Genomic DNA, 23,784 nt, shown 5'->3' on the forward strand with positions numbered 1-23,784 from the left:
AATTGTTTAAGGGCTTCCCTGGTGGCGCAGTGGTTGGGAATCTGCCTGCCGACGCAGGGGACACGGGTTTGTGCCCTGGTCTGGGAGGGTCCCACGTGCTGCAGAGCAGCTGGGCCCATGAGCCATGGCCGCTGAGCCTGCGTGCCCAGAGCCTGTGCTCCGCAACGGGAGAGGCCACAACAGTGAGAGGCCCGAGTACTGCAAAAAAAAAAGAATTGTTTGAGAATTACTACTAATAATAGGGTATTATCTACTGAGGAGGGGAAGAGAAATCTAAAGACTATAAGAAGAGCAGATAGGGAAGTCACTACTTATAGGACTGAGGCAGAGCACCCAAGAAAGGAACAAAATAGAAGAGGACACCCTCATCCTAGGCTGAGGTCCAGACCTCACTGGAAAGCCAGAGAAATGTCCTGAGGTACTGTGCTGTAGACTTGCTGGAAATCAGCATGTAAGAGTGGTGTGCTGGGAATTGCCCACTAGGAACTGCCCTCTCTGGGACCAGGGGAGGCTGCCCACTGGTAGGTGCTGCTCCATGGAACTCTCTGGAAAGCTGCCCTCAGGGTTGGTGGCACTGAATCTGGCTGGGGGTGAGCACAGCTGGGGGTCCCCATTCCTACTGACCATTCACTGCTGCCAAACTAAGGCAAGGCAGGAGCATCACTGGAACCAGAAAGACAGGCTCCATCCTCCACTAGTGCCCTCTGCAGATAGAGCTGAACATCCAGCCAGCTGACAAGGGATATATGTTCCAGTGTCACAAGCAGGGCAATGAAGGTGGATTTGGAGCTGAGAGTAAACAAACTTACAGCTGGCACAGTTAGCCTGGGGGCTCAAGAAGGGACTACCTTATTTTGGACCTGCCCACCTCTAACTTCTCACTGTTTCCCCTTTGACTTCTGCCCAGCCTGGAGAGTAGCCTGGCTCTTATCTATCATATTTGGGTTATTTTTTGGGGTTTAAAATTTTTTTAACCAAATCTGATATTCTTTTCATTTACCCTGAGGGCCAGCCTTTTGAAGGCTCAAGAGTCTAAAACTGATTACCGTTTTCTCCATTTTCTTCTGTCAACCTTTCCTTTAGGCAATCCTACATAACTGTCTACCTGATTAAATGAAAGTGGGTGAAGGGGCATAAGAACATAGGATGGGGGAGAAAATTGGTTAATAAGTCAAAATATAATCTTCCATATCTCTATCGAGTAAAGATATTCAAAAATACATTTCCATTTAAATACTGATATAGATACATGGAGAAGAATTCTTAACTTCAGTGCTATGGAAATAACTTCAAATAGCTTGTTGGTTACCTTAATGATTCACTACTAAATTGAAAGAAAATATCCTTTGAAATTTAAATATAATTTCCATATGCCTGTCCTGCTAATTTTTATATTAAAAAACTTTTGAAATGGATGTATTTTGTTTCTTTATTGGAGTTTAAAGTATGATAAAGCAAGAATGAAACTATTATAAACACCTTATTATTATGTTCTTACACTGCCAGCATAACAAATGATTTCATATTTTTGGCAAGATGGAATTCCTTGCTACAAGTTAAGATATAACCACGGTGGTTGTAAAAATGTATTTCCAGAATACTTTAAAGTTTATGACATTGCTCATAGTAAGGAATGATTCCTCTTTGGGGAACCTTAAATTACAGTGCTAACCAAAGTCACTGCCTTTCAAATAAAGGAGATAAATACAAGTCTAACCATTACACTCACATATTTACCAAAGCTTAAAGAACAAGGTCAATTTTTTCTGTTCCATAATTGCAAAGGAAACTTCTGAAAGTAAAACTGAACGGACAAACAAAATACCCTTCTTGTTCACATATTTATTTACTAAATTCCTGCAGACTTAAGCTGTGGTAGCACCCTGAATTGCAGAGCCAGATACCTTCTGACAACCAACAAGTGACTTTAAATGGGAAACTGCTTACTTCTGGCTGGTGGTGGCCTTATCCAGTTTCCATGGAGACAGATATGTGGAAAATATCTAAAAGCAACTATTTTAAAAGACAGGATGTTAGCATCCTAACTCTGCCTTCAGTGAGTTGACATCTGTTTTCATCAAAAATAAGATGGGGTCTGCTGGAGAAGATGGTTGAAGAGTAAGACACAGAGATCACCTTCCTCCCAACAGATACATCAGAAATACATCTACACGTGGACCTGCTCCTATAGAACCCCCACTGATTGCTGGCAGAAGACCTCAGACCTCCCAAAAGGCAAGAAATTCCCCCACATATCTGGGTAGGGCAAAGAAAAAAGAAAAAAGGAGACAAAAGAATAGGGACTGGACCTGCACCAGTGGGAGGGAGCTGTGAAGGAGGAAAGGTTTCCACACACTAAAAGCCCCTTCGTGGACAGAGACTGCGGGTGGTGGAGGGGGGAAGCTTCAGAGCCATGGAGGAGAGTGCAGCAACAGTGGTGAGGAGGGCAAAGCAGGGAGATTCCCACACAGAGAATCGGTGCCGACCAGCACTCACCAGCCCAAGAGGCTTCTCTGTTCACCCACGGGGACGGGCGGAGCTGGGAGCTGAGGCTCAGACTTTGATCTGATGCCAGGAGAGTACTGGCAGCGGGAACACAGCCTGAAGGGGTTAGTGCACCACGGCTAGCCTGGAGGGAGTCTGGGAGAAGTCTGGAGCTGCCGAAGAGACAAGAGACATTTTCTTGCCTCTTTGTTTCCTGGTGCGCCAGGAGAGGGGATTAAGAGTGCTGCTTAAAGGAGCTCCAGAGACAGGCGCAAGCCGCGGCTATCACCGCAGATCCCAGGAACAGGCATGAGACACAGGCTACTGCTGCCACCACCAAGAAGTCTGTGTGCGAGCACAGTTCACTATCTGCACCTCCTCTCTGGGGAGCCTGTGCAGCCCGCCACTGCCAGGGTCCCGTGATCCAGGGACAAGTTTCCCGGGAGAACGCAGAGCGCACACCTCAGGCTGGTGCAAGGTCATGCTGGGCTCTGCCACCACAGGCTCACCCTATATCTGTACCCCACCCTCCCGCCAGCCTGAGTGAGTCAGAACCACCGAATCAGAGGCTCCTTTAACCCCGTCCTGTCTGAGCGAAGAACAGATGTCCTCAGGTGGCCTACACGCAGAGGCAGGGCCAAATCCAAAGCTGAAACATGGGAGCTCTGTGAACAAAGAAGAGAAAGGGAAATTTCGCCCAGCAGCCTCAGAAGCAGCAGATTAAAGCTCCACAGTCAACTTGAAGTACCCTGAATCTGTGGAATACCTGAATAGACAACGAATCATCACAAATTGAGGAGGTTGACTTTGGGAGCAAGATATATTATTTTCTCCCCCTTTCCACTTTTTGTGAGTGTGTATGTTTATGCTACTGTGTGAGATTTTGTCTGTATAGCTTTGCTTTCACCATTTGTCCTACAGTTCTGACTGTCTGGGGTTTTTTTCTTTTTTTTTCACTTAAAAATATTTGTTTTCTTAATAATTATTTTTATTTCTGTAACTATTTTATTTTATCTTACTTTATTTTATTTTATCCTCTTTCTTTCTTTCCTTCTAATTTTCCTCCCTTTTATTCTGAGCCATGTGGACAGGCTCTTGGTGCTCCAGCAAGACATCAGGGCTGTGCCTCTGAGGTGGGAGAGCCAACTTCAGGACACTGGTTCACAAGAGACGTCCCTGCTCCAAGTAATATCAAATGGCGAAAATCTCCCAGGTATCTCCATCTCAACACCAAGACCCAGCTTCACTCAACGACCAGCAAGCTACAGTGCTGCACACCCTATGCCAAACAACTAGCAAGACAGGAACAAAACCCCAACCATTAGCAGAGAGGCTGCCTAAAATCATAATAAGGCAACAGACATGCCAAAACGCACCACCAGACGTGGACCTGCCCACCAGAGAGACAAGATCCAGCCTCATCCACCAGAGCACAGGCACTAGTCCCCTCAACCAGGAGGCCTACACAACCCACTGAAACAACCTTAGCCACTGGGGACAGACACCAAAAGCAATGGAAACTACGAACCAGCAGCCTGCAAAAAGGAGAACCCAAACACAGTAACATAAGCAAAATGAGAAGACAGAAAAACACACAGAAGATGAAGGAGCAAGGTAAAAACCAATGAGACCTAACAAATGAAGAGAAAACAGGCAGTCTACCTGAAAAAGAATTCAGAATAATGACAGTAAAGATGATCCAAAATCTTGGAAATAGAATAGAGACAATGCAAGGAACATTTAACAAGGACCTAGAAGAGCTAAAGAGGAAACAAGCAATGATCAACAACACAATAAATGAAATTTAAAATAATCTAGATGGGATTAATAGCAGAATAACTGAGGCAGAAGAGAGGATAAGTGACCAGGAAGATAAAATAGTGGAAATAACTACTGTAGAGCAGAGTAAAGAAAAAAGAACTGAGGACAGTCTCAGAGACCTCTGGGACAACATCAAATGCACCAACATTCGAATTATAGGGGTCCCAGAAGAAGAAGGGAAAAAGAAAGGGACTGAGAAAATATTTGAAGAGATTATAGTTGGAAACTTCCCTAATATGGGAAAGGAAATAGTTAATCAAGTACAGGAAGCACAGAGAGTCCCATACAGGATAAATCCAAGGAGAAACATGCCAAGACACATATTAATCAAACTATCAAAAATTAAATACAAAGAAAGCATATTAAAAGCAGCAAGGGAAAAACAACAAATAACACACAAGGGAATCCCCATAAGGTTAACAGCTGATCTTTCAGCAGAAACTCTGCGAGCCAGAAGGGAGTGGCAGGACATATTTAAAGTGATGAAGGAGAAAAACCTACAACAAAGATTACTCTAACCAGCAAAGATCTCATTCAGATTTTTCTTTTTTTTTTCAGTACACGGGCCTTGCACTGTTGTGGCCTCTCCCGTTGTGGAGCACAGACTCCAAACGCGCATGCTCAGTGGCCATGGCTCACGGGCCCAGCTGCTCCACAGAGTGTGGGACCTTCCCGGACCATGGCACAAACCTGTATCCCCTGCATTGGCAGGCAGACGCTCAACCACTGTGCCACCAGGGAAGCCCCTCTCATTCAGATTTGATGGAGAAATTAAAACCTTTACAGACAAGCAAAAGCTGAGAGAGTTCAGCACCACCAAACCAGCTTTACAACAAATGCTAAAGGAACTTCTCTAAGCAAGAAAACAAGAGAAGGAAAAGACCTACAATAACAAACCCAAAACAATGAAGAAAATGGGAATAGGAACATACATATTGATAATTACCTTAAATGTAAATGGATTAAATGCTCCCACCAAAAGACACAGACTGGCTGAATGCATACAAAAAGAAGACCCGTATATATGCTATCTACAAGAGACCTACTTCAGACCTAAGTACACATACAAACTGAAAGTGAGGGGATGGAAAAAGATGTTCCATGAATACAGAAATCAGAAGAAAGCTGGAGTGGCAATTCTCATGTCAGACAAAATAGACTTTAAAATAAAGACTATTACAAGAGAAAAAGAAGGACACTACATAATGATGAAGGGATCTATCCAAGAAGAAGATATAACAATTGTAAATATTTATGCATCCAACATAGGAGCACCTCAATACATAAGGCAAATACTAATAGCTATAAAAGGGGAAATCGACAGTAACATTATCATAGTAGGGGACTTTAACACCCCACTTTCACCAATGGACAGATCATCCAAAATGAAAATAAATAAGGAAACACAAGCTTTAAATGATACATTAAACAAGATGGACTTAATTGATATTTACAGGACATTCCATGCAAAAACAACAGAATAAACATTTTTCAAAGGTGCTCATGGAACATTCTCCAGGATAGATCATATATTGGGTTAAAAATGTAGCCTTGATAGGGAGAAGACTCGAATCAATAGAATATGAAATGAAAATGGAGAAGTAAGAACTGACACTGCAGAAATACAAAAGATGATGCAAGATTACTACAAGAAACCTTATGCCAATGAAATGAACAAATTCTTCGAAATACACAACCTGCCGAGACTGAACCAGGAAGAAATAGAAACTATGAACAGACCAATCACAAGCACTGAAATTGAAACTGTGATTAAAAACCTTCCAACAAACAAAAGCCCAGGACCAGATGGCTTCACAGGCGAATTCTATCAAACATTTAGAGAAGAGGTAACACCTATCCTTCTCAAACTATTCCAAAATATAGCAGAGGGAGGAACACTCCCAAACACATTCTACAAGGCCACCATCACCCTGAAACTAACACCAGAAAAGAAGTCACAAAGAAAGAAAACTACAGGCCAATATCACTGATGAACCTAGTTGCAAAATTCCTCAACAAAACACTAGCAAACAGCATCCAACAGCACATTAAAAGGATCATACACCAAGATCAAGTGGGGTTTATGCCAGGAATGGAAGGATTCTTCAATATACGCAAATCAATCAATGTGATACACCATATTAACAAATCAAGGAGAAAAACCATAAGATCCTCTCAATAGATGCAGAGAAAGCTTTTGACAAAATTCAACACCCATTTATGATAAAAAAAAAACCCTGCAGAAAGTCGGCACAGAGGGAGCTTTCCTCTACATAATAAAGGCCATATATAACAAACTCACAGCCAACATCATCCTCAATGGTGAAAAACTGAAAGCATTTCCACTAAGATCAGGAACAAGACAAAGTTGCCCACTCTCACCACTTTTATTCAACATAGTTTTGGAAGTTCTAGTCACATCAATCAGAGAAGAAAAAGAAATAAAAGGAATCCAAATTGGAAAAGAAGAAGGAAAACTGTCACTGTTTGCAGATGCCATGATACTATACATAGAGAATCCTAAAGATGTTACTAGAAAACTACTAGAGCTAAACAATGAATTTGGTAAAGTAGCCAGATACAAAATTAATGCACAGAAATCTCTCACATTCGTATACACTAATGATGAAAAATCTGAAAGTAAAATTAAGAAAACACTGCCATTTACCATTGCAACAAAAAGAATAAAATATCTAGGAATAAACCTACCTAAGGAGACAAAAGACCTGTATGCAGAAAATTATAAGACACTGTCGAAAGAAATTAAAGATGATACAAATAGATGGAGAGATATACCATGTTCTTGGATTGGAAGAATCAACATTGTGAAGATGACTCTACTACCCAAAGCAATCTACAGATTCAATGCAATCCCTATCAAACTACCACTGGCATTTTTCACAGAACTAGAAGAAAAGATTTCAAAATTTGGCCTTCCCTGGTGGTGCAGTGGTTGAGAGTCCACCTGCCGATGCAGGAGACACGGGTTCATGCCCCGGTCTGGGAGAATCCCACATGCCGCAGAGTGACTGGGCCTGTGAGCCATGGCTGCTGGGCCTGTGCATTCAGAGCGTGTGCTCCACAATGCGAGAGGCCACAACAGTGAGAGGCCCATGTACTGCAAAAAAAAAAATTTTTTTCACAATTTGTATGGAAACACAAAAGACCCCAAATAGCCAAAGCAATCTTGAGAATGAAAAACGGAGCTGGAGGAATCAGACTCCCTGACTTCAGACTATACTACAAAGCTACAGTAATCAAGACAGTATGGTACTGGCACAAGAACAGAAATATAGATCAATGGAACAGGATAGAAAGCCCAGAGATAAACCCACACACATGTGGTCACCTTATCTTTGATAAAGGAGGGGAGAATATACAGTGGAGAAAAGACAAGGCCATATAAAGTAACAAAATTGAGTTATTTGTGGTGAGTTGGATGGACCTAGAGTCTGTCTTACAGAGTGAAGTATTTCAGAAAGAGGAAAACAAATATCATATGCTAACACATATATATGGAATCTAAGAAAAAGAAAAGGAGGTCATGAAGAACCTAGGGGTAAGACGGGAATAAAGACACAGACCTACTAAAGCATGGACCTTAGGATATGGGGAGGGGGAGGGGGAGGCTGTGATGAGGTGAGAGAGTGGCATGGACATATATACACTACAAAGTGTAAAGTGGATAGCTAGTGAGAAGCAGCCCCGTAGCACAAGGAGATCAGCTAGGTGGTTTGTGACCACCTAGAGGGGTGGGATAGGGAAGGTGGGAGGGAGGGAGAGGCAGGAGGGAAGATATATGAGAACATGTGTATATGTATAACTGATTCACTTTGTTATAAAGCAGAAACTAACACACTATTGTAAAGCAATTATACTCCAATAAAGATATTAAAATAAATAAATAAATAAGATGGGAATCTTCAGACCCTAAGCTGAGAATGAAATCAATGGTTCATTTCCATTGCTGGAAACCAAAATCGATCTTTGAGCATACAAGGTGACTAAAGTACATACATTATCTTTTAGTAGGAGTCTTTATGTGTTATTGCTTAGGTAGAACCTGTGCAGGCAACGTAAGGTTTGGATTTAACTCTATAGTTAAGATTTGATTGTTATGTTAAATAAATGCTTTAAAAATCTGCATATACCAATCTCCTCTTAAATAGTAATATGTCAAAATAACTTTTTTCAATAGAAAATATATTGAGTCACTATCAAAGGGGGCCCTGTGGGCTACTGATGGTCTGCCAATCTATTTTTGGAGATACTAGTTCTTTAGAAAGAATCCATATATTATGTTTGAGAAAACCTACAATATAAATGTATAAGATTTCTCTTTTTTTCTGCTGTTATTTTATTTGGTATGATAAAAACAAACAAAAACCACCCGTTTGGACTTGTGACATTGAAGGAATCATTACCTTCTCTAGAATCAGTTTCTTCATCAGTAAAGTTCAGGTAGCTTATGGGACTATTGTGATAAAGGAAATAAAGTATGTGAAATGTTTATAAAGTGCTATACTAGTGTAATGCTAGTGGTGATGGTATTTGCTCTCGAACAATAGTTGTGCTGGTAGACTCACTACCTCAGAAAGTATCTTGGGTGTTATATAAGGTCTGATTTCCTCACTTATAGGATAGTACCCGCTTTATAAGTTCATTGTCGAGAAAAAAGTGAGCTAATGCACATGAAAGAGTAACCATAGTGCCTGGCACATACAAGTCATAGGTATTAGTAATTTTATTCTTAGTATTATAATTCTTATATATATAATTATATATAAATATCATCTGCAGTTTTAAATTATGTGTGAGTCATCATTCTGTGCAAAATTTTTAATTCTTCCTTGAAAACTTTAAAGATAGGGTGCTGTCGCTTGTGATAATTATTCTGATAAGATACAATAGCTTTCTAATACTGCCCTGTATATGAATCTTAAGTTGACTGAATATTAACTTATGCAAGAAAGTTTTTGTGAGGATTAAGTCAAACCATCAGGAGTAGTAAGAGCAATTCTAAGTTAACTAGAGGCTTATCAAGTTAAATGAAGAGCAAGATTTTAAGAGTATCTGAATTAATGTTATAGTGATGGCTGCCACAACCGGGGTAAGTCACTTTTGAAGGACGCATTGGTGCTGTAGCAGACACTGAGGTATGTCAGAAAGGGCTGCTACCTTTCCCCTTGACAGGTAGAATCATGCTGGGCATCAACTAGAAGGTCCTGGGCCAACACTGCCCTTTGGTGTTTGACGTAGGGAGTGGCAACTTCTGGGGGGTAACAGTAGGGAATTATCAAGACCAAAAATCTGTCTTGAGGTACTTTCCCTTACCTTCTCCACTCAAACCTGTGGCTTCCTACTATTTACTTATTAAATCTAACTCATCCTGCTGAGCCCTAATGTATACAAATTCATTTCTCTCTCTTCTTGATAAGTTTGGCCCCTCCAATCTGATCTCTCTCCAGCTGTATATTCAGAAGCAGGCCTCTGACTCTGTACTAATGCAGATGTGTGCTTCCTGGTCCAAAGTGTCAGATCCTTCAGGACAAGGACCATGATGAGAGTGTTCAGCATGGTTCTGAGCATGATACAAGCACTTAAGCATTCATAGAATGCATCTTTCCTTGTAAGTCTGTTGTTTACAAAATTCAACTTATACATGCAACTAATATATAATTTAGTCATTCTATGAAAAAATAATATAAATAAAATGAAAGAACAGTAACATAATTAGAAGTAGCCTTTTGAAAGAGAACAGAGTAATGTGTTTCTTCTGGATTGTAGAATGAAAAATTATAACATTCAGTCATGCTATTTGGAGTAAAATTTAAATTCTTATTTAGCCCTGTTGAGTGAATATTGCTACCTTCACAAATGCTTCCTGGGAGTCAGCTATACATAGTTAACAATGTGCTTATAATGATTTTCTCATTTTATGCAGCTTCCTCCAGCTTTGCACCACAATTTGAAAAGAAGGGTTATAGAGAGATTCAAGAAATCCCTCTTCAGCCAGCAGAGTAACCCTTGTAATTTGAAATCTGAAATTAAAAAGGTATAGTATTCTATATATAGGAATTCTTCTTTGACTAACAAAAAAACATCATGAGAATTAAATTTTATACCTCCTGTGCTTGTATCCTCTATTTAAAGCTCTGCCCTCTACAAAGGATATTATCAATGTTTGTCTTAGTCCATTTGGGCTGCTATAGTAAAAATACCATAAAGTGTGGAGTTTATAAACAGCAAGAATTTATTGCTTATGGTTCTGGAAGCTGGCAGTTCAAGATCGGGGTACCAGCATGGTCGGGTCTGGTAAGGACCCTCTTCCAGGTTGCAGACTGCCAACTTCTTGCTGTATCCTTACATGGCAGAGGAGGCAAGGGAGCTCTTCCAGGCCTCTTTTATAAAGGTACTTTTTATAAGAACACATATAAGGGCTTTATCGTTATGGCCTAATTACCTCCCAAAGGTCCCACCTTGGAGGTTAGTTTCAATATACAAATTTTGGGGGACACAAACATTGAGACCATAGCACTGCTTGAGATACTAAGTTGAGGATATGTTTTTACCTCTAATTTTCTCACATTTATTTCTGAAGCCTTGTTCTAAGAAGACTAGTAGAAAGTTCTTTCAGTATATTGCATGTTTTCCTAAGAAGAAATGTTCTTAGCTATATTTAATTTAAATAAATATATATGTCCTTTTTAGAGAATTCTATTCCAACGTTTGTTAGAATATTCTTCAATGAGCCCCTAAATTGAGCTTTGCAACTCTGAAAAAGTCAACCATCTGAGGCCATGATTTTTATCACCTATGAGGGTGGAACGAACAATTTCTAGGGTTCTTTTCGTCTTCACCATTCTATGGTCTCCTAGACTTTGGGTGCTGGTAAATAGTTCTATTCTTACATAAGGAAACTAAATCACAAAGAGGTTAAATCAACCAGAAAGAAAGAAAATTGTTTATTTCTGGTTAACACAACTTGGTAATAGGAAATCCGTTTGACCTGGTCAGTAGTCATTTTGAGGTGGTCACAGGCTCCCATTCTCCTGTCCCAGAAAGACACAAGGCCCAAACAGCTTGGGCCCAGTTGTGTAAAGATGCTTGATCCCACTCCAATTTTGTGTATTTTTTAAAAGCTTCAGCATATACTTAAACTTTGGCACAAGCATGCTGCCAATGAATTTTTTCTTTAAGGTTTCTTTTTCTTTTACTGTATCCAATCTGTAGTATAAATTAACTCATAATTTGGGCAATGTTGGAAGACAGAGGGAACCAAAAGTGCCCACTGAACTGAGAAGGTATCTTGAGACAGAAAATCGAGGCAGGCAGCTCCATGTAATCAATGGACCAGTTTATTACAGGATAAGTTACAGGGTGGGATCTGGATCAGGTGGACAATGACCCAGAAGCATTCACAGCTGCACTCCACACCTCTGAGAGGGGACATTGGGACAGTTTTATAGTTAACCAAGGAGTTGGGGGGCTGCTCGGAAATAGGACGTGCCTTCCTAAGTCAAGTTTTATGAATGGGTAACTGTCTCATGGGCGCTGGGAATACGTCAGCCAAGGTCTTCATCATTGTTTAGGGACTAACAGAGCATGGAGGCCACCTGGTCCTAATGATTATTAAACAATGTCTCTTAACTACAAAGCTCCTAATGACAGAGAAGTGATTTATTGTGTGGTACAGTCCTGGATAGGGTCAGCGGGGGGACAGGAGGAGCTGTATGGGCCCAAGGTAGCATCAGTTACGCTAACGGTCATATAGGTTCTTTGATAAGAAATGCAAACAGCATGTTTTTGCTTTTTTGCCTTACATCAGTGGTGTCTGCACATACACAAACAGGAGATGGGAAAAAAAACACATAGCTGCAGGTAAACAAAACATAAACCCTACCTCATCTGAGATTAGAGATTTTATGAGTTGTCTTGGCAAATAAGGCCGAGAAACAAAGCTAGGAGAGATCAAAACACAAGTGGAAGAGACTTCAGATATTTATTGTAGGATATTCACATATTGCATCATGAATACCAATAAATAGATTTTAAAGACAGAAGCTCAAGTCTCCCATGAAAACGTTACATATTGATAAGTTTTATATTCTTATTAAAATGATATTCAGAATAATCCAGTTTGTACACACATTTATTTTAACAGAAATCCTAGCTTTATGAGAGGAAGGAGCCTGCTGCAAACTGAGACATGAAGGGGGCTGCAACCTGTCCCTGCTCCGTGTTTCCAGCAGTGCCTGTCCTTAGCGCAAATCATCATCTCTTTTGTGACTTAGGTTTTCAGTTTGGCCTCCTTCCTTGGTGTCTTTCTTTTCCTCCTTTTGTTTAGCTGTGCCACCCATTCCCAACCTTGTGTGCTTCCTCTGCTGTGGTGGCATCTCTCACAGGAGCATCTCATCTATGTTCTTAGTCTAGGGCATATGGGGACCAAAGGGGCCATAGATTCATCCTCCTTTCAACTGGGTTAAGACGCAGATTAAATTATCCTATGAAGAATGCTATGGTCTCATCTGATATTATAAGCCTGTGGTGTTTCATATGCTTATGAAGTGTACCCTATAATTGGGGGCAGGCCTCGCCCCCTATGAGCTAAAGAAATTGGAAGCCTGGGATATTAACCAGCTGCTCCATTAACACTTTTCTTAATTTTCCTTGTGCAGAATTAATCTCCCCCTCTATGCTTCAATCACTTTTTCACTCATATTGTTGTGTTTTAAATAGCTTTTTATTCAAAAGATATTTAGTTCACATGTCTGTTTACTTAAGGGTAGTGAGTTTATCTTGCTCATCTTTGATTCCCCAGAGTTGTACACCATGCCTGGTAGATGCTTAATGAATAATTGTTGAATATAGAATAAATTCTAGATTGATAGACATATTCTATATAACATATCCTATATTGGTTCTATTCTTTATTGATATATAAATATTGATAAATATATTTATATATTTCTCCATGAAAAAAAAGAAGCCCTCCTGCCCCCAGTCTAAACCTAAATGAGAAAATTTTGTGACCTGTTTTTCCCCCTTTCTGGTGTAATTTTTAGTTAGTGACAATTTTTTTCAGAAATGGCTTTTTCATCCCCTGTACAATCATAGAGGAGTAGCCCGTTAGCCTTTGAATGACACAGTCACCCCACACTATGGCCGTGGAAGAAGTGGTGACAACATATAAAGTGCATGTGATTTCCACCCTCCCCTCTGAAGCTTCTCCTAAAATCTGGGGACTCCATGTCTGCAGTTTGAAGGAGTCATTATGGGATGATTGCAACTTACTTATGAGTGGCCTGAGGCCCAGCAGGATGGACAGAAGGGTCAAAACATGGAAGAGCCCTTTTCCAAGAAATAAGCCTCTTTATTTATGACTCACCTGAGGTGTCTTCAGTCCAGGCTGCTCAACATTGGCTAGAATTGCAGGGTGAACAAAGCATCTTTGCAATTGTATAGGTGTCTTTGAGAACTAGGGTTTTCAGCATGGGAGAAAGGAGAAACAGAAACAAAGTAGAAAATACTAACTCAAATTAGAAGTATTAATATGAATCAGTACGAATTCATGATAGATCTTATCTTTTAAAAAGACACATATTTCCTAAATTTCACTAAAATGATATAGAAACGAAGCAAGCAGCAGTGTGCTCCCTTTGCACCCATGGCTTTGGAAGTATAGCCCATTACAGCTCTTGAGCAGGAACTGAACGAGACTAGGCTGGAATATCTTGACATAACAGAATACATGGCAAGGATGCTGTCAAGGACTACTGAGCATGTGTCAAAAGGACTCAGGAGCCAACAAAGAGGCTCTTACAGACTATCTATTGGATAATTAAAGCGTCAATAAGAATAATAACCAAAATTGCTTGAAAGCATTAACTAATGTTTAAATCCGAGAGTTCACAATAGTAAAAAAAGAAAGAAAAAAAAATCTCTCATTGGTTACCCTTTGGAAGATTTCATTATTTTGAAAATTGTTTACAAAAGGAAAGAATCAAACATTTATTCTGCCTTTCTCTTATGAATTCTATCTTAGGGTAACTAAATTGATGAGGGGGAAGTTTCTCATTAAAGAAGTACTTCAGCTAATAAGTACTGAAGGAATAAAAAATATTGTCATTTTGCAGCCCCTGAATGAAATAATGGATCTGACATGATCACTACTGGCTGCTGACATCACACAAAGAGGAACAAGCGGACAGTACATGCCTCCTGATGGATGTGCACAGCACATCTGTGAAATGTACATGCTAAACACTTGAATCTGCATCTGATCAGCCTCTAAGATTTAAGCATAAGAAAATAGTGAGTGTAAATATTTCTGTTAACAAAGTGACCTATAAAGTCTAATAAAAACTAATAGAAAGGAGCTGTAGGTTAGAAAAAATGAAAAATAAGGCAATATTTTATGTCTTAACATGTTACGTAATTCAGTCAAAGTGGACAAGAACAATCTAAAGAAAAAAAAGATCAGAGGACTGATGAGTGAAGTGTGATAAAACATGTTGAAACATTTCTTATTTCTGACACCTAATTTCATTTATTTTGGCTTAATTTCCTTCAGAGTTCTATCTCAGTTGATTAGGTTCCAAATCATTTATGTAGTTGTTCTACAGCAAAAATAGCCTTATTTTATGATATGGAAAAGAAGATACAATTTGGGGAATTTAATGAGGATTAAATTTGTAGTTTCTCCTACAAATTTTATTTTCTCTATTTAGTTTTTGCCTTAAAAGTACTATATACTCAATTGACAAAGTGATAAAATTGTTCAATATTTGCTCAAAATTAGTGGTTTTTTGGGGAGAGAGGTAGTATATAGTGATATAATATTTTCTCTGTAATATTTACTTGACTTGTTTAGTTCAAAAGTGCATACAATTATTTGCTCCTTAGAACTGTAGATGTTTATTCAGAGCAGAAGAGCCCTTTTTTAAAAATTTATTTTTTATTGAAGTATAGTTGATTTACAATGTTTTGTTAGTTTCTGGTGTCCGGCAAAGTGATTCATTTATACATATATATGTATAAAGAATATATTTTTTTTCTCATATTCTTTTCCATTATGGTTTATGATAGGATACTGAATACAGTCCTCTGTCCTCTAGAGTAGGATATTGTTGTTCCCCCATTCTATACATAATAGTTTGCATCTGCTAATTCCAGACTCCCAATCCATCCCTCCCCTCCCCCCTCCTCCTTGGCAACCACAAATCTGTTCTCTGTGTGTGTGAATCTGTTTATGTCATATTTTTGATTCCACATATAAGTGATATCATATGGATTTGTCTTTCTGACTTAGTTCACTTAAATGAAAATCTCTAGGTCCATCCATGTTGCTTCAAATGGCATTATTTCATTCTTATTTTATAGCTGAATAGTATTCCATTGTATATATACACCACGTGTTCTTTATCCATTCATCTGTTGATGGACACTTAGGTTGCTTCCATGTCTTGGCTATTGTAAATAGTGCTGCTATGAATATTGGGGTACATGTATCTTTTCAAATTATAGTTTTCTCTGGATGTATGCCCAGGGGAGGGGTTGCTGGATCATATGGCAACTCTATTTTTAGTTTTTTGAGGAACCTCCATACTGTTTTCCATAGTGGCTGCACCAATTTACATTCCCACCAACAGTGTAGGAGGGCTCCCCTTTCTCCACACCCTCTCCAGCATTTATTGTTTGTAGATTTTTTGATGATGGCCATTCTGACCCATGTGAGGTGGTACCTCATTGTAGTTTTGATTTGCATTTCTCTAATAAGTCGTGGTGTTGAGCATCTTTTCATATGCCTCATGGCCATCTGTATGTCTTCTTTGGAGAAATGTCAATTTAGGTCTTCTGAAATTTTTTGATTGGGTTTTTTTGTTACTGAGTTGTATGAGCTATTTGTATATTTTGGAAATTAATCCCTTGTCGGTAGCATTGTTTGCAAATATTTTCTCCCAGTCCATAGGTTGTCAGTCCATATGTTGTTTATGGTTCCCTTTACTGTGCAAAAGATTATATGTTTAATTAGGCCCTATTTGTTTATTTTTACTTTTATTTCTATCGTCTTAAGAGACTAACCTAGGAAAACGTTGGTATGATTTATGTCAGAGAATGTTTTGCCTATGTTCTCTTCTAGGAGTTTTATGGTGTCATGTCTTATATTTAAGTCTTTAAACCATTTTGAGTTTGTTTTTGTGTATGGTGTGAGGGTGTGTTCTAACTTCATTGATTTACATGTGGCTGTCCAGGTTTCCCAACACCACTTGCCTAAGACTGTCTTTTTCCCATTTTATATTCTTACCTCCTTTGTTGAAGATTAATTGACTGTAGGTATGTGGGTTTATTTCTGGGCTCTATATTCTGTTCCATTGATCTATATGTCTGTTTTTGTGCCAGTACTGTGCTGTTTTGATTGCTGTAGGCTTGTAGTATTGTCTGAAGTGTGGGAGGGTTATGTCTCCTACTTTGTTCTTTTTCCTTGGGATTGCTTTGGCAATTCTGGGTCTTTTATGATTCCATATAAATTTTAGGATTATTTGTTCTAGTTCTGTGAAAAATGTCATGGGTAATTCGATAGGGATTGCATTAAATCTGTAGATTGTTTTGGGTATGGCCATTTTAACGATATTAATTCTTCCAATCCAAGAGCATGGGATATTTTTCCATTTCTTTGAATCACTTTCAGTTTCCTTTATTAATGTTTTATAGTTCTCAGTGTACAAGCCTTTCACCTCCTTGGTCAGGTTTATTCCTAGTTTTTTTTTTTGTTGAGATTTTGAAAGGGATTTTTTTTTTACTTTCCCTTTCTGATATTTCATTGTTAGTGTAAAGAAATGCAACAGATTTCTGTATGTTAATCTTGTATCCTGCTACCTTGCTGAATTCATTTACCAGTTCTAGTAGTTTTTGTGTGGAGTCTTTAGGGTTTTATATAAACAGCATCATATCATCTGAATATAATGACAATTTTACCTCTCCCCTTCCAATCTGGATACCTTTTATTTCTTTTTCTTGTCTGACTGCTGTGACTCGAACTTCCAATACTGTGTTGAAGAGAAATGATGAGAGAGCATCCTTGTCTTGTTCCAGATTTTAACAGGAAGGCTTTCAGCTTTTCATCAGAGTATTATATTCGCTGTGGATTTGTCATAAATAGCTATTATGATGTTGAGATATGGTCACTCTATACCCACTTTGGTGAGAGTTTTCAACATCATTCAACATCATGAATGAATGTTGAGTTTTATCAAATGCTTTCTCTGCATCTATTGAGATGACCATGTGGTTTTTGTTTTTTCTTTTGATGATCACACTGATTGATTTGCATGTGTTGAGCCATCCTTATGACCCTGGGATGAAACCCACTTAGTCATGGTGTATGAACTTTTTTATGTGTTGTTGGATTCAGTTTGCCAATATTTTGTTAAGAATTTTTGCATCTATATTCTTCAAAGATATTGGCCTGTAATTTTCTTTTTCAGTAGTTTCTTTATCTGGTTTTGGTATCAGGGTGATGGTGGCTTCAAAGAATGACTTTGGGAGTGTTCCCTCCTCTTCAGTCTTTTGGAAGAGTTTGAAAAGGATCAGTATAACTTCTTTGTATGTTCAGTAGAATTCCTCAGTGAAGCCTGAACTTTTGTTTGCAGGGAGTTGGTGTGTTTTTTACATTTTCTATTTCACCTCTAGTGATTGGTCTCATTATCTATTTCTTTTTCATTCAGTTTTGGTGGGCTGTATGTTTCTAGAAACTTGTCCATTTCTTCTAGGTTGTCCAATTTGTTGGCATATAGTTGTTCATAGTATTCTCTTATGTTTTTTTCTATTTCTGTAGTATCGGTTGTTATTTCTCACTTTCATTTCTTACTTTATTTTGGTCCTCTCTCTTTTCTTCTTGGTGGGACTGGCCAGAGGTTTGTTGATTTTGTTTACCCTTTCAAATAATCAGCTGTTTTACTGATTTTTTTCTACTTTTTTTAAGTCTCTATTTATTCCCTCTCTGATCATTATTTCGTTCCTTCTGCTAGCTTTAGGTTTTGTTTGTTCTTCTTTTTCTAATTCTTTTAGGTAGTAGGTTAGGTTGTTTATTTGAGATTTTTCTTGTTTTTTGAGGAAGGCCTATATGGCAATGAACTTCCCTCTAAGGACTGCTTTTACTGTATCCCATAGATTTTGTATGGTTGTGTTTTCATTGTCATTTGTCTCAAGGTGTTTTTAAATTTCCTCTTTGATTTGATCATTGACCCTTTGGTTTTTTAGTAGCATCTTGTTTATTCTACATGTAATCATTTTTTCTCATTTCTCTTTTTGTGCTTGATTTCTAGTTCCATGCCATTGTGGTCAGAAAAGATGCTTGAAGTAATTTCTGTCCTCTTAAATTTGTTGAGTCTTGTTTTGTGACCTAGTATGTGGTCAATCCTAGAGAATGTTTCTTTATCTTTCTTTTTGGCCTTTGCTTTAAAGTCTATTTTGTCTGATATGAGTATTGCTACCCCCACTTTCTTGTCATTTCCATTTGCATGAAATATCTTTTACCATCCCCTCATTTTCAATCTATGTGTGTCCTTTGCCCTAAAGTGGGTCTCTTGTAGGCAGCATATTATAGGCTCTTGTGTTTTTTTAATCAAATCTGCCACTCTATGTCTTTTGATTGCAGCATTTAGACAATTGACATTTAAGGTAATTATTGATAGATATGCATTTATTGCCATTTTACACCTTGTTTTCCAGGTGATTTTGTATTTCTTCTTTGTTCCTTTTCTTTCTTTTTTTTTGTAGTTTGATGATTTTCTTTTGTAGTTGCTTGAGTTCCTTTCTTACTGGTTTTTGGTGAATCTATGGTGTTTTTCATTTGTGGTCACCCTGTTTTTCAAGTATGCTAACCCATTCCTATATCTACTTGCTTTAGACTGGTAAAGACTCAAACACATTCTTTTAAAAAATGTACATTTTTTCTTATTCTCCCCCTCCACATTTTATGATTTTGATATCCTCTTTTACACCTTCATGTTTATCCTTTTGCTGTTCATTGTAGTTATCATCGCTTTCACACACAAAAAAAATTTTTAACATCTTTATTGGAGTATAATTGCTTTACAATGGTGTGTTAGTTTCTGCTTTATAACAAAGTGAATCAGTTATACATATACATATGTCCCCATATCTCTTCCCTCTTGCGTCTCACTCCCTCCCACCCTCCCTCTCCCACCCCTCTAGGTGGTCACAAAGCACCGAGCTGATCGCCCTGTGTTATGTGGCTGCTTTCCACTAGCTATCTATTTTACATTTGGTAGTATATATATGTCCATGCCCCTCTCTCACTTTTTCCCAGCTTACCCTTCCCCCTCCCCATATCCTCAAGTCCATTCTCTAGTAGGTCTGCATCTTTATTCCCATCTTGTCCCTAGGTTCTTCATGACCTTTTTTTTTTTAGATTCCATATATATGTGTTAACAAAAAGAGTCTTGTACCAAAATGTTCATTGCAGCTCTATTTACAATAGCCAGGACATGGAAGCAACCTAAGTGTCCATCGACAGATGAATGGATAAAGAAGATGTGGCACATATATACAATGGAATATTACTCAGCCATAAAAAGAAATGAAATTGAGTTATTTGTAGTGAGGTGGATGGACCTAGAATCTGTCATACAGAGTGAAGTAAGTCAGAAAGAGAAGAACAAATACCATATGCTAACACAAAAATTTTTTGATGTTTTAAAAAATCTGTGTACTGGCTTATTTAAATGATTTACTTTCCAATTTTGATTTTTCTCTTTCCTATTGATTCTGGCTTCTTTTGTATTTAGAGAAGAATTTTCAATATTTCTTTTAGGATAGGTTTAGTATCACTGTATTCTCTAAGTTTTTGCTTGTCTGAGAAATTCTTTATCCCTCCTTTTATTCTAAATGATAATCTTGCTGGGTAGAGTATACTAGGTTGCAGATATTTCCTTTTCAAGACTTTGAATATATCTTGCCACTCCTAGCCTGCAACATCTGTAGAGAAATCAGCTGATAGCCTTATGGGGGTTCCCCTGTAATGAATTCTTTGTTTTTCTCTTGGTGCCTTTAAAATCCTCTATTTAACTTTTGCCATTTTAGTTATAATATGTCTTGGTGTAGGTCTGTTTGGGTTCATCTTGTATGGGATCCTCTGCACTTCCTATACCTGGATGTCCATTTCCTTCTTTAGGTTTGGGAAGTTTTCAGCCATGATTCTTCAAATATATTTTCTATCCCCTTTTTTCTTTCCTTTCCTTGTGGGATCCCTATTATGTGTAGATTGGCATGCTTCATATTATCCCATAGGTCTTGTATGTTGCTTTCATTTTGTTTTCATTTGTCTTTCTTTCTGCTTTCAGATTTGGTGATTTCCATTATTCTATCTTCCAGATCACTTATTTGTTCTTCTGCGTTATTCAATTTTCCATTTATTGCCTTTAGCTCAGTTTTCATCTCAGCAAATGAGTTTTATAATTTTTCTTGGTTCCTCTTTATAGTTTCTGGTTCCTTTTTATAGTAATCTGCATTTCTATTGATAGACTTTCTTAATCCCTTCAGTATTTTTATTACCTCCATTTTGAACTCAGAGTCTATTAGACTGAAGAAATCTGTTTCATTGTTTGTACATTCAGGTGAATTCTCTTGATCTTTTAATTGGGAGTGATTTCTCTGTTTCTTCATTTTACTTGTATTTCTCTGACTCTATGAGTTTAGGAGAAAGAGTTATCTACTGTGGTCTTGGAGTGCTGTTTTTATGTGGGAGAGTTCCTGTGTAGCTTGCGTGGGTTTAATATTTTTGGTGCAAGTGCTGCTTTTAGTATGGATGTCTGCTGGGTCTTTCCCCAGTGTGTACTGGCTGTTATCCCTTTGATAGTGGGTGTGACTGGTGTTTTGATGACCAGAGTCTGCACTAGATATGAGTGGGCCCTCCTCTTTGCTCTGTGGTTGTCACAATCCTGTCAGGGACAGGGTCTACTTTCTAGTGTTTGGAGTAGAAGCCCCCATATCCATTTCTGACTGCAGCATGAGGTAGGCAAGATTGAAGCCCTCACACTAGGAGAGGAGCCACTGAGCATTCTTCAGCAGGAGCTGTCCACCCAGGAGTGTGCTCGGTGGTGTTGCCTGTCACCTGTTGTGTGAGCTCACAAAGTATACTGTTGCTGGCACTGCCCTCTGCCCTGCCTTAACTGTGGGAATGCAATTGGCCCAGTGTCCCTCAGGCACTGTGTTCACAAAGTCACCAGTGCAGATCCATAGGCACCAATCCACTGAAGTCAGGTACAAAGACCACAGTAGTCATGCACTTGTACCCACTGTAGGAGATATGGAAGCAGCCCAGACTCTGGCCCTGCCTCCTTGTGCATGCACCTGCAAAGCTGACAGCTGCTAATGCTGGACTTACTCCAGCCACGGGAGCACCCGTTGTCCACTTGGATGTCCTGCAGGCACTGAGTTTACAAAGCTGGTGGCAGTGGCATAAATCTGCAGATGGCACAGCCACAGGGAGAGGGCTCAGATTTCAGCCCTGCTTCCTAAGTTGCACAACTCCTGGGAGTGAACTCTGATTTCAGCCTCACCTCTGAATGTGGGCAGCCTGTTGGTGCTTGTGTGCTCCCAGAAGTCATAGAGGTGGCACTGAACCAGCTGTGATCATGCTGAGAAAGAGGCTGCTATGATGGTCCCTGTCCCTCACTTCCTGCACCTGTTAACAACACTTCACTTCTATGGCAGACCTGGTCTCCTTCCTCCACATACCCCTGGTTGTGGCCCAAAGCATGGTCCTGCCCCTTTAGGCTGTCCCTGCACAGCCAGCCCCAGTTCTCTCCCTGTGTCTGTGTTCTGAATCCCGAGATTCAGCACCCAGCCCCTGCCCACAGCAGCAGATGCACGTCTCAGGCTGGGGAGTGCAGGGAGGAGGTGCAGACCCTCTGTGCTGATCTCTTGCTGTTCTGCCTGTTTCAAGCCAGCTGCTACTCTCTCTTCTGAGCTTCTGAAGCTCCCTTTCTGTCCTGAGGGATCTCCCCACTGGTGAAGGGGTTTCCCAGGGTGAGGGAACCTTTCCTCTTTCACAGCTCCCTCCCAGGGGTGCCGGTCCTGTCTCACTTCCTTTACTTTTTTCTTTTGTCCTACTTGGTTATGTGGTGATCTCTCTTGCAATTTTGGCTGTCTGAGACCTTCTGTCAGCATTCAGTAGGTATTCTGTGAGAGTTGTTCTACATATAGATGTATTTTTGACGTATTTGTGGGAGGAGGTGAGATCCACTTCCTATTCCACCATCTCGATTGGAGTCCCCAGAAGAGCCCTTTTATGTCAGTTCAGAAGGAATTTTCTTACACATTCTTCCAAACAGAACATACATGCCAAAGATGGGAGGTACACCTCTTAGCTCATGAACCAAAAGAGGACCCCACAGTGCCGGTCTGGGACTGCTGAGCCACCTCACAGTTTCAGCCAGCCTGAGAGGCCACTGCTTTGAAAGATTCTGTTGTATCACGCATATTTCCACCTACTGGATGAACATTTACTTTGTCATCTGGTATGTCCAGAATTGAACTCAGCACCCGCTTCCTTCCTTTGTCCACATCGAATATCATTGGAAGCATCCATTATCATTCTGCTCAGTCTTTAAACCTTGTGGTCACTTTCAACTGCTCCACTTTATCTCTTGCATCTCCTAAGTCATTAACACCTGGGGAATATTCATAGTGTAGGTGGTTTTGGTTGGCCTTTGATGTTATAGCCCTGGGTTCTAGCCCTGGTTCTACCACTTACTAGCTATGCTCCTTGAGCAAATTACTTTACTTCTCAGATTCCTCATCTGTAAAATGGGGGTAATGCCTACCTTACAAAGTAGTTGTAAGAACAAAATAGAATATCAAATGTATCTAGAATGTAGTAAGTACTCGATCAATGGCATAGGTGCTATCATTGTTATTAAGTGGGAATATTTGGTCTTCCATAGCTATTCCTTCCTTTTGGTTTCCACCTAGTCCAAGCTCTTAGCACCCCTCTCTTGCACTAGTGTCACACTTCTTGCTGATCTACTTGTTCTCCAATTCATTTTGCCAGACTTTTTCCAGTGTTCCTAAACACTTATGTCCAGTTTCCTGCCTCACCATCTAACTCCAAGTCCCACTGCCTAGGCCTCCGTTATTTGCAGGGGCCTCCTCATGATCTGCCTGTGTTCACCCTGAAGTCCCAGCCCCACCCAAATTGTTACATATATTGCTTCCAGAGTGATCTCTTCAAAACAGAAATCTGATCATGTCACACACACACACACACACACACACACACACACACACACACCACAGAACATTGTCCAGGGGCTCTTAGTATAAAATGCCAAAATCCCCACCAATGGTGTTCACAGTCCTGTTTGGTCCAAGCCCTGCCTCTCTCTCCACCCTCACCTCATACCACTCTTGCCCTTTGCTGTCTCCACACTGACTACAGTGCCCATCTACCAT

At 39.5% G+C, this 23,784-nt stretch overlaps 1 protein-coding gene across 1 annotated transcript in view; it reads left to right on the forward strand.

Annotated features, from left to right (window-relative positions):
* Positions 1 to 23,784, forward strand: part of LOC112406236 (serine/threonine-protein kinase Nek10-like) — a gene marked incomplete at its 5' end in the record, with an annotated part of 59,973 nt that overhangs the window by 18,377 nt on the left and 17,812 nt on the right. Inside the window, one exon of the mRNA XM_024754960.1 lies at positions 10,250 to 10,360. Within this exon, the coding sequence (XP_024610728.1) occupies positions 10,250 to 10,360 (111 nt within the window). The remainder of the gene's footprint in view (positions 1 to 10,249; positions 10,361 to 23,784) is intronic.

The sequence above is a fragment of the Neophocaena asiaeorientalis genome, unplaced genomic scaffold (assembly GCF_003031525.2).
Source record: "Neophocaena asiaeorientalis asiaeorientalis breed wild unplaced genomic scaffold, Neophocaena_asiaeorientalis_V1.1 scaffold651, whole genome shotgun sequence".
In the NCBI taxonomy this organism is placed as follows: Eukaryota; Metazoa; Chordata; class Mammalia; order Artiodactyla; family Phocoenidae; genus Neophocaena; species Neophocaena asiaeorientalis.